The sequence below is a fragment of the Suncus etruscus genome, chromosome 20 (genome assembly GCF_024139225.1).
Source record: "Suncus etruscus isolate mSunEtr1 chromosome 20, mSunEtr1.pri.cur, whole genome shotgun sequence".
In the NCBI taxonomy this organism is placed as follows: domain Eukaryota; kingdom Metazoa; phylum Chordata; class Mammalia; order Eulipotyphla; family Soricidae; genus Suncus; species Suncus etruscus.
The window spans coordinates 3270691-3283062 of NC_064867.1; the positions used below are offsets into that span (position 1 = coordinate 3270691).

The 12372-nt window shown below is 38.5% G+C and overlaps 1 protein-coding gene across 2 annotated transcripts in view; it reads right to left on the minus strand.

Moving 5' to 3' along the window:
- Positions 1 to 12372, minus strand: part of LOC125998115 (golgin subfamily A member 4-like) — a 111277-nt gene that overhangs the window by 38266 nt on the left and 60639 nt on the right. For both annotated transcript variants that reach the window (XM_049766364.1, XM_049766363.1), the window contains 2 exons: positions 3293 to 3471; positions 2755 to 2883 (listed from right to left, as the gene is read on the minus strand). In XM_049766364.1, coding sequence (XP_049622321.1) covers positions 2755 to 2883; positions 3293 to 3471 — 308 coding nt within the window. The remainder of the gene's footprint in view (positions 1 to 2754; positions 2884 to 3292; positions 3472 to 12372) is intronic.

Below are 12372 nucleotides of genomic sequence, written 5' to 3' on the forward strand. Positions count from 1 at the left end.
AATTACTCTAATGTGAAAATGCAGAGTAGGTTAGAGAACTCCCTGACTGAGTTGAAGAATCACTGTTGGGGGAGCAATAGCGTGACAGGTAGAGTGCAATACACAGAGCTGACCTGGATTCTATCCCAGCATCCCATCTGGTCTCCCAAGCATTGCGCTGAATGACCCCCAAGCTCATAGCCTAGAGTAATCCCTGAGCACTGCTGGGTTTGGCCCAACCATACTCCCCCCCAAAAAATCAATGTTGGAGACATCAGGGATATGGCTTGCACAAGTGAGATCCTGGGTCCAATGCCCAGCAGCTAGTATTCCTATCTCTCCTAGAGCAGACGTCCCTCGAGCCACAACAGCGAGCAAAACCAAAAGCACCATTGCTGGGATAGGCCCAAGGCAGTGTGCATGCCTCCAATATGGCTCATTATGGTCCCTGTCACTATCAAATATGTAAGGAACACAGCCAAGTGTGCAACTACTCATGCATATAACAACAACAGAAATAGGGAAAAGGTGTATTTTTAGTATTACAAAAAGTTTTGAAGGACTAGAGGACATCATAGTACAGTGAGTCAGGCACTTACCCTGCACGAATCTGGCCCGGGTTCCATCTCTAGCACTGTATAGGACCTGCTAAGTACTGCCAGGAATAACTCCTAACTGCAGAGCCAGGAGTAACCCATGAGCATTGCCAGATGTGGCTCCAAAGCATGCATGCATGAACATATATATACATATACACATAAAAATTGTGAAAATATTAAAATTCATGAAACTAGTTGATACATTTTATTTCCACATAATGTATTTTAAACTAAATGTAAATATAAACTAGCCAGGGCTAGTTTCACTGGCAAAAGTTACGATAAGCATGAGGATGCATCGATCCCGAGCACATGCCCACATGCATATCCCAGTGCAATCCCAACAGCTCTGCCTTTTAGATTCTTGGCACTCCAAAAACCGACGCGATCTCCAGCACACTACAAGTGTATGCGAGAACCACAACAAAAGTGTGTCAGCACCACAACAAAGTGTTCAACTCACAACAACTATTGCACCTAGATAATACAGGTATGATCAGAACTAAAATGTGTAGCCCCTAACAAGCCTGGGTACAAGAGCTGCACCAAGTGTGTGCGAGCTCTAGGAAGTACAACAGCAGCAACTTCAGGGGGTTAGGTAAGGAAGAGGTATCTATATTATTCTTTTTTTCTTTTTTTTTTTTTGGTTTTTTGGGCCACACCCATTGATGCTCAGGGGTTACTCCTGGCTAAGCGCTCAGAAATCGCCCCTGGCTTGGGGGGACCATATGGATGCTGGGGGATCGAATCTCGGTCGGTTCCTTGGCTAGCGCTTGCAAGGCAGACACCTTACCTCTAGCACCACCTCACTGGCCCCTATAGTATTAATTTTTAAATAGATTACTGCTTTTGGAGTTTCTCAGTAAACAACATCCAATTGAGTGAAGATAAAGTGAAAGATTAACAAACATTATTATTTCTAAAGACATTCTTGCAATGATTTTCAGAGACAAAAGAGAGAAGGGCTAGAAGTTCCAGCCCACTACATGAAGCTCACCACAAAGAGTGGTGAGTGCACTTAGAGAAATAACCACATTGAGAACTATCCTAACAATGTGAATGAATGAGGGAAGTAGAAAGCCTGTCTAGAGCAAAGGCGGAGGGGGGTGGGGGGGGGGGGGAAGACTAGGGACATTGGTGATGGGAATGTTGCACCGGTGAACGGGGTGTTCTTTACATGACTGAAAACCAACACAATTATGTTTGTAATCAAGGTGTTTAAATAAAGGTATTAAAATAAAAAAAAACATTTCTCACTTGTTCTCGGTGAATACATTTTTAAATAATACATATTATCTTATATATTAACATCACTAAAACAAACTACATTTTTGGCATTGATATTTCCCAGGGTAATGCATGGCTTTTGCCCAATTCCAAATAACACACAATTTTTCAAATGAAATCTCCAATTATATTACTCCTATGACATTTCATTTATTTTCTTAATTTCCTCAGGATATTTTCTATTTTTAAAATATCTCTGCCTTGTGTGCTGTTAAGAAATATTATAATGTGCTACAATCTGGGGACTTAAGGGACAAAGTAATTGTACATGGATTCTGTTTTATTTATCTTAACGTTCTTTGGCTGAAAGTTCAAAGTTAAGATATCAGCAAGGGGACATCTTCTGAGAATTATGTTATGGGTGATTGTCCTTCCACTGTAACTTTACCTTGTCCTCTTTCTTTGCATCTTTTGTTCTCATAATTCAAAATAAAAAAATTTAAAAAAAATGGGAAAGTACTATTATTACTACTGCTATTATGAAGCTACAACTAGTAAATTATTTTACTGAAAGTGAAAGCTACAGGTTATTTTCTTCTGAAAATGCACTTTGGACAAACCATAAGACTCAGACTTCAATACTGTCTAGTGAGTTTTTAGACATTTCCTGTTATTCAGCCCCTGGTTCAATACTCCAAGATGTAGACACTTAGTTCTCCATAATCATAGACAAGTGCTAACAAAAAACAATCAATGAATTAATAATGACTCTATAAATAAGCTTACTTTTCTCATACTACTAAGCTAACAAGCTCTGACATCCTCTTTCCTGCTAGTTCCTATCCTCTCTGCTGCAAATAAAATGACCTCCAGTTGGACAGGCAGGGCTGAAAAATGGCAGCTTAAAGTACTGAAGTTTCTCTAGGGTAAAGAACAGAATGGTACTCACAAGAGCTGCTTTCATTTGCTGCTGAAGCTCCTGCTCTTTCTTCTGAAAGCTAGTGGTCAGTTTCTGTTCTTTGCTAGCCAGCTCCTCTTCATGAAGCTTCTGTAGGTTTGCTATTTGTTCTGAGAATTTCTGAAAATCAGATCATTAAAATGAAACATCTAGGATGAAATATGTTCATTCTAAAAATGAACTGTTTATTTAATCCCAGCGTCTTTAGCAGAAAAGTCTAAGTGTGTTGTTCACATAAATCAAGTCACTTAAGTTTTCCAAGAAGAGGTCCTGCGCACCACAGGTTGTGGCCTAAAATAGAAAACCAAAATGAAAGGGACAATCCTGACAGTTAACAGAAAATCCATTATGAGCACCCCTTTTGGAATACTACATTGGGGAAAAGCATTTTTCCTCATATTATGAACATCATGAAATAACCCAGGTTTAAACGGCAAATGAATTCATTTACATAGAAAGACTGCAAGAAAAGCATGAAGAATGAAATTTCAAGATTGTTCAAGCTAAGTCAATCTAGAATAAGCCTTACTTTGGTGCCATCCACAACCTCCTGTTTCACTCGACTTAATTCCTGTTGAAGTCTGAGACGCTCTTCCTCACTTGCTTTTTCAATCATTTTGATTTGTTCATCCTTTTCTGCCTTCATTTTTCTCCATGCTTCTTCTGATTTTTGAGCTGTACTTAAGGCTTTTTCAAGTTCTTCAAAAGCTATAATGAAAATAGCACAAAACAAATACCTCAAGAAACAGGATTACTGAGAAGTGATGGTCTTACACACAAGCTACAAGAAACTACGAGCAGCAGTAGCAAGACAAGTTAAAGAAAACCTGATTGTTTTAAGCCAAGAGAGATTTCCAAGTAGCTCAACCAAGCCTAAAAAAATGTCGTCACTACAGCCAATTTGTCTTTTGAGGTCAGGATTCAAATTTTAAGAATACTTATATTAACTTATGGAAACGTTGATGTTTGAAAGAAAAATTAAACTACACTTCAAACTTCCCAAGTGTGCTTGTGAACAAAAACAGAAATCCATCTGCTTCTGTACTTCAAGTTCTGTAACTTCAATTGCCTTTTGGGGGACTAAGTAGTTTTTATGTATTATCAAAGAAAGGCATTATTGGTCCCTAGGACATTAAGAAAATAAAAAATTCTGGGGCAGAAAGATAGCAAGCAGATAGGGCACTTGCCTTGCACACAGCCAGCCGGGGTTCAATCCCCAGCACCCCCTATGTTTCCCCCAACCTCGGCCATGACCACTGCTGAGTGTAGCCCAAAAACCAAAAAATTAATTCTTTGACTAACCTTATGTTTATTTCAACTACATAAAAAGGGTAAGAATTTTGGGGCCGGGCGGTGGCGCTAAAGGTAAGGTGCCTGCCTTGCCTGCGCTAGCCTTGGACGAACCACGGTTCAATCCCCCGGTGTCCCATATGGTCCCCCAAGCCAGGAGCAACTTCTGAGCACATAGCCAGGAGTAACCCCTGAACGTTATCGGGTGTGGCCCAAAAACCAAAAAAAAAAAAAAAAAGGGTAAGAATTTTAATCTTGGGCCCTGAGAGATAGCACAGCAGCGTTTGCCTTGCAAGCAGCCGATCCAGGACCTAAGGTGGTTGGTTCGAATCCCGGTGTCCCATATGGTCCCCCGTGCCTGCCAGGAGATTTCTGAGCAAACAGCCAGGAGTAACCCCTGAACACCACTGGGTGTGGCCCAAAAACCAAAAAAAAAAAAAAAAAAAGAATTTTAATCTTAATTCTTATTAGCTAAGTTGCCATTTTAATAATATATTTTGAAAGAGAACCTCTTATGTTAAGTCTTGATATATAGGATGATAACTAGAAAACCTTTAACTGACCAAAGAGTGAATACAAAAGACAACAATAACAAGAAGTTCTCCACTAAAATAAGAAAATAAGTCCTATGAACATCTGCCTCGTGTAAAATAAAAAAAACTTTTAAGGATCGCTTGCCCAGGACCAAGCAAAAGACAGAAAACGTGCAACAGCTGGGTAACTGGTCAACAAAACAAAAGGTGTTTATGTACACAAATGTGCTTATGCATATGAGTAAACAGTGTTGGTGTATAAGCTTTTGTACATACACATGATCTCTTGCTGACACAATGAAAACTGTGAAAATCCTACTGCTAATTTCATCCAGGGTTCTCTCTTCTAAAAGACATTAGATATCCCTCTTAGCAGAGAGATCAACCATAAATTTAAAAATACCAGAGGCTTGAAGATGCATTTTTAATACTCTCAAGAAGGATTAAACAATAGTTCAGTTTATTTTAATTCAAATATAATACTGGCAAAGTAATTTTTTTTTTTTGGTTTTTGGGCCACACTCGTTTGACGCTCAGGGGTTACTCCTGGCTATGCACTCAGAAATCGCTCCTGGCTTGGGGGGACCATATGGGACACCGGGGAATCGAACCGCAGTCCATCCTACGCTAGCGCTTGCAAGGCAGACACCTTACCTCCAGTGCCACCTTCCCGGCCCCTGGCAAAGTAATTTTATGCCACGACCTGTGGCATGAAATTGTGTAACTTATACCTATGGCATCTGAGAGGGAAAGAGAAGAGGAAGTCTCTTATTAGCCATAATCTGACTTAGTAAATAAAGTCTGGACATAGAAGTTACATATTTGGAGACAGAAATCTGTTCTAAAGCATTTCCTTAATGGCAAGAAACAGAAAAAAAAAGTCAAGAACCAAAGAATTATGGTAGCAATTGGACGATGCTACTTACTTTGTTCAATTTTGTTTTTGCTTTGGTCAAACCTCGCAGTGCTCCTGGCTCTGTGCTCAGGGATCACTCCTGGTGCTGCTCCAAGGATATGTGGCGCTGGAGATCAAACCCAGGTTGAGCACTGCAGAGCAAGCTCCTTATCTACTGAACTAGCTTTCAGGCTCCACCTTTATTCAGTAGTTTTTAAAAACAACTTCATGGGGCCGGCGAGGTGGTGCTAGAGGTAAGGTGTCTGCCTTGCAAGCGCTAGCCAAGGAAGGACCGCGGTTCGATCCCCCGGCGTCCCATACAGTCTCCCCAAGCCAGGGGCCATTTCTTAGCGCTTAGGCAGGAGTAACCCCTGAGCATCAAATGGGTATGGCCCGAAAAACAAAAACAAAAACAAAACAAAAATAAAAACAACTTCATTGGACATATTTTATTTTTTAAAATCTACCCAATTAAATTCTTTTTAAGAACGCAAATAATAAGACTGATATGAAAATAATATTTAAATCAAAATGGGATGTAAATTAGCTGGAATTTCTGGTATTTGCTTAATCAAATATTAATCCCTCGATATAATTATATAGGAAAATAGAACTAGAGCGAGGGATCATTCAATGAGTAAAGCACACACTTCACGTGAGAGGCCTGGATTTGATTCCTAGTACCACATGATCTCCCAAACACTGCTGAGAGATCGTGTAATGACTAGGTAAATATTTAATACTTAAAAGGACGCTTGCCTTACATGCTGTGATCCGGGACGGACCTGGGCTTGATCCCTGGCATCACATATGGTCCCCTGAGGCTGCCAAGAGTAGTTTTCTGAGTGCAGAGCCAGGAGTAACCCCCTGAGTGCCGCAAGGGTTGACCCAACCCACTCCCCCTCCCCCCCAAAAAAGTACTTAAAAGAAATGCTGGCTGTGCTATTTATACTTTGGCTAAAAATTTCAGTTCTAAAAAAAAAACACCCAAAAAACAACTTTTTCAATAATGAGCAGTTAGTTCCCTAATTTCTTAAAAATAGGTAAAGTAAGTGGGGCCAGAGGAATTGTACAGCAAGTAGGAAGTTAGCCTTGCATGTGGCAGACCTGAGTTCAACCCCCAGCATCCCATGTGGTCCCTCAGCCTGCCTGAGGTGTTTCCTGAGCACCGGACCATACCCTGAGCATTGTCAGGTATGGCCAAAAATCTTTTAAAATTTTTAAACAATAAATTAATAGGTAAAGTAATCCACTAGAGGAAACAGATTCCACAGCAGCTCTCACGCTGCTTTATTTTATGTTGAAGATTTAAAACTAGAAAAAAAATGTATAAGACTGATAATATTTTGTTAACGCTGGGATGTCATCAACATTTCTTCTTTAGCACCTAAATTGCATCTTAAAATTTTTAATTATTTCACAGAGATATACTAAATCAGTCAAGAAAAACAAGGACAGTTCTGATACCCTGCCAGAAAAATTGGCTATTAATAAAATATAAAAAACTTGTCAATTAAGCAACATAAAAATGTTAGTCAAAACCGAATGAGTTTTCCTTGCCTTTATTTTGTTAGTTTTAGTATCCAGTAAAGAGATAGTATAGGTTTCAAGTGCACGCATCTGGTTAGCCCTGATTTGATCCCCAAAACCAAACAGTACCTTTATAAACAAAACAAAACAAAAAATCCATGATATGAAGTTCCATGAACTTATTCCATATTTAGGTGCAAATTTCTAAAAATTTGGTTTCCTGATAAAATTTAAGAATATTACCCTATAGTTAAATTTTAGTGTTTGATCTTTTAACTCAATGTTAAAACTATTACATTCAAGTGTAAGAACTGAAGTATACAACTTTAGCCTTAGCTGGTAATAATAGGCCTGACTGTAGAAAGTTCTAGCTGATTTAGTGGAATTTCCTTTGCGTGATGACATTGTTTAAGTTTCGTTAAATGATAATATCTTGGGCTTGGAGAAATAGTAAGCATTTACCTCACTGACCTGGGTTCTAACCCTGATACATCCCTATGGTCCTTAAGTCCACCAGGAGTGATCTCTGAGCCAGGAGTAAGCCCTAACCAGATGTGGTTTAAAAAAAAAAAAAAAAGAATAAATAACAAGTCATAATATATCTTATTAATGTCTAATCTATCAATTTCTGAACTTAACAACTGCTGACGAATACTCAATGAAATGTGGCACCGAATCAAAGGTGTGCCATGGTCATCCTGCTTTTCAGAAATGTTGAAGTACCACCTGCAAGACCTCTGTAAAGGGCAGTCATGTCCACTGCACAGAGACAAGTATTCTTTCAAACTCACTTTGATTTCGTACACTTCGCCACAAAAGAAGCTACTTCCTTACGGGAAGTCTGTACCTTCAGTGATGCGGGAGAATAGAATGAGAATTTACTTACTAAGCAGAAAATGTCTTTCCTTCTGCTCTTGGAGCCGCCAGGCACAGGGAAGTGGAGTCCATCTACTAAGTGGTAGGATGGTCTACAAGTGACTTCCCCAAGCTTTCCAAATGAAGCGACATTACAATTTAACAGACACTACAGAAGTATGCATTGAGTGTTTGCCTCGTTTGTCTTCCAATTACCAACAAAATAAGTAGGGAGGAAAAAGGCTAGATCAGCCACAGCTGACAAGTCTGCCAACATGCAGGGAGCACAGGTCATAACACACACTGACAGGCGAAGCACAAACTGCCGCCAAGTGTTGCAAGAACACACTTGTGTTCTTCCAAAGCAAAAATTCAATGTGTCTCAGGCAACTCTTCTTGAAAAAGATAGTGAAATTTTCTAGGAGAATATTAAGGAAGATACAGCACAGTAATCTCTCAGCGAAGCTTAACAGAGGACAGGGCTTTCGTTAGCTTCCACGTTCTAGCTCAAGATGGACCTCACAAATAAACGTGAAGGGGGGTGGCTGGAGCAATAGCACAGTGGTAGGGCATTTGCCTTGCACGTGGTCGACCCAGGAGGGACCCAGGTTCGATTCCACAGAGCCTGCCAGGAGCAATTTCCGAGCACGGAACCAGGAGTAACCCTGAGTGCCGCCGGGTGTGGCCCTGAAACCTAAATAAATAAACAATAAATAAATAAATAAATAAAGTTAAAAAAAGATGAAACTCATATCCATGGGAATTCTAAAAATGAACAAAGACTTAAAGGGTAAAATGAGAATAAATGGCAAGCTGCAGCTCAATGATACCAGCATTTGGGACTGGAAAAGTAGCAGTACAGCAGAAGAGAGGACAGCATAGAGACAGGACTACTGTCTAGAAAACGCACTAGGCCTTGCCTGTGCCCGTGGAGCCTCAGCACCCCATTTGGTTCCAAGCCTGTGGGAGTGACCCAAGTACAGAGTCAGAAGTAAGACCTGAGCTTAGCTGGGGTGGCCTCAAGACAGCAACAATAACAAAACAATCCAACCTTTCATTTAGTGTACATAGGGTGCTTGCCTTGCTGACAGCTGACCTGGGTTCACTCCGACACCTATATGATCACCGAGAGTGACCCTTGAAAAGAGAGTCAGAAGTGATAAGATCTTAGCATTACCAGGTATGGCAAAATAATAATAATAAGTACCAGTTGAAGTCATACTAGAAATACAAGACGGGAAAGAAGATGAGAAAACTAATCTTATGTCAAGCTAGGAAGAATGCAGCAAGAGTTTCTGCCACTTGCTTCATCGATGACCTTTCTCCCTGCTTATCCTCAATATCCTTATCAAACCTTAACACATTTGTTAATTATAACAACTATCACAAAATCAAGAATCCTGGTATCACCACAGTTCTGGCGAACTGTCCTAAGAAACACTTCCCAAGAGGGCAGCAAGTCTTACTACTTCTATTCCGAGTAAAAGGAATAACCAAAGAGGCAGAAGTTAAAAAAGGCTCTCAACCTCTAGTCTAACTAGTGATTGATCGGTTTTAACATCAAGAATAACTTCTCAGGGGTCTGGGAGAGACAGCACAGTGGTACGGCAGTTGCATTGCAAGCAGCCAATCTGGGACAGATGGTGGTTGAATCCCGGCATCCCATATGGTCCCCAATGTCTGCCAGGAGCAATTTCTGAGTGCAGAGCCAGGAGTATCCCCTGAGCACCACCAGGTGTGACCCCCAAAACAATACAAACAAAAGAACAACTTATCAAAGTAGATCATATGCATAAGCAGAATGAAGAATTAGTCTCTATTCAACTAATCAGCAATAAAAAAGGGTGTGCCACTCTTAAACTAAATTGTATTTTTGGAAAATATAGTAATTTTCACTGAATTATTTATATTAATATGTAATATTTTACAATTACTTTCAGTGAATCAAAATTTATACTTCTTGATATTCACTTTGAATAAAACATTATCATTAATATATAAAGCAACATAAACAAAAACTCTTTGGAATCCTCCATAAGTTTTAAGGATGAAAAAGATTCCTAAGACAAAAAAAAATTGGGGAAACATTCATCTAGATTTATAGAAATAAAAATAACAACCCTATCTAGTAACGTAAAACAATACTAATATAATGCCATATTTGTGACAGAAATCCATTTTTGAAGCCATTGTTCAAGATACATAAATTTTAGTCTAGATTGACTCTGCTTTTTGATCTTTTAAAATTTTGTGGATCTATCCAAATTTCATGTACTCCTCTTCTTTTTTTTTTTTTTTTTTTTTGGTTTGTTTTTGGGTCACACCCAGCGCTCAGGGGTTGCTCCTGGTTCTATGCTCAGAAATTGCTCCTGGCAGGCTCATGGGACCATATGGAATGCCGGCATTCGAACCACCGTCCTCCGTCCTCCTGCATGCAAGACAAAAACACCTTACCTCCATGCTATCTTTTTGGCCCTCAGGTACTCTTCTTATATGAAGCAACAAATTTAATAGAAATCTTAAAAATATTGGGCTAATCTTAAAAAATATTAGGCTAAAGACAATTTATTTAGAGGCCAATTCTATAGCAAAGGGGTTGTACCTGAAACATTGCTAACACTAGGCTCAATCCCGGGCACTTCATATGAAGGAGTGATCACCGAGCACAGAGTCAGAGATATGCCCTAAAGATTGTTGTTTTAAAGTGACTATAGGATTCAGTAGCACAAAAATAAGTGATTTGAATTGTTGATGCTTTCCCATATCAGGGAGAGGCATATGGTGAACACTGAATAAATAGCTATGCTAGGTAACATAGTCACTATTACTGAAATGCTAATTTCAATAAATTTTTCCATTTTGTGCCAAAAATGAACATTTGAATATGAAACTGAATATGAAAATATAAACATTTATCAAAGATAGCTTATTTAGATTCTTCATTAATTCATATATTTTGCCTGAGAGACATGGAATTTTCTTTATGAAGCTTATTCTAAGCAACCATGATATAAAAAAAAAAAAAAAAAGCCCTTACCCCAGTCCTGTTCATACAAGGCTTGGGAAAGGCACCATGATTCACTTATTGGCATGTGTGGATACACAAAAATAAGATGTTTTGTGAGACTTAAGACGCTGAGAAAATAATTTTACATATATTATGAGCAATTAACAAAGTACTTAATACATAGGTGATTTTAATTACAGCTATGCATAAATATTATCTATTACTTAAATATGCAAACTAAAGTAAATGTGTTCACTTCATGTCTTAAGTGTATCAGATCAGTTCTCTAGAATACAAATGAATTAAAAACTTCTTCTGCATAAACACAATGACAATTTAAAACAAGGAAAGTATGTTATGTGTTCATCTGTGCTTTCAGATGCATGCAGGCAACCATATCAAATACATACTTCAACAAGGCTTACGTGACACAAGATACATGAAAGGGAAACAGGGTTCACAAAAGTTACTGTATTCTAAAATTCTTCCTAATCCAGATAGGACATTTTACCAGTTTTTCATAATTATAGCAAGAACATGTTAATGTGGGCAGGGAATATTACTAATGTAGCGTGGAACAATTTTTATTTTGCAATGATTATGATGGCTACATTTAAGTCATTTAAAGGTAATTAACAAAAAAATTCAAAGTCTATGGATAAATTTATCCTGAGGAAAAGAATCAGAGATGTAATAAGCTATATCACAAGATGATTACAGTATCAATGATAGCAAAAATAGATGTTGCTAAATAAAGAAATGGTTAGATGAGGTCCATGCATTCTAAAACAGCCATTAAGATGTTAGTATTTTTAGCACTCCATAGAAATTCTCATAGAAAGTTGAGTGACTGGGAGAAGAGGGAGCATACAAATTCCATGCACAGTATAATTGAAAGTATAAAGTATTCTGGATAAGGAGCTAAATAAAGTGTCCTCAAATAAGTGATGTGCTTTTACTTTCTCTGCCCTTGAAGTTTCTGGATTATTTACTGTATTAATGACAAGTCAGCTAACCCCTAGCTTTTATCCCGCAAAAAAATATACATACATCGGGAAAGATAAGTCAAAACTTAATGTATACTTTAGTAGACTAACATTCTGTCCCAAGGCCAGAGAGATAGTACAGCTACTCAGGCAATTGCCTTCCCCATGACTGACCCATATTCCATCCCTCGTATTCCATATGGTCCCTCAAGTATCACCAGGAATAGTTCCTGAGGGCAGAGTCAGGAGTAACTTCTGAGCATCACCAGGTGTGACACAAAAACAAAACAAAACAATTCTGTACTGATGGGAATTAAATAGTATTCTAGACACTAATACCTTTGGCCCGTGAAATATACCATTCAAAACTAAAAATAAAATGGCACATTTGTCTTCAAATGTGGTTTTTGACTATAAGACCATCCTTTCATCAGTGTCATTAACAGTGGTATTAAAATGCTGTAACAAATATGTTTATATTTATATTTATCTACTAAAATAATTTTAACAAGC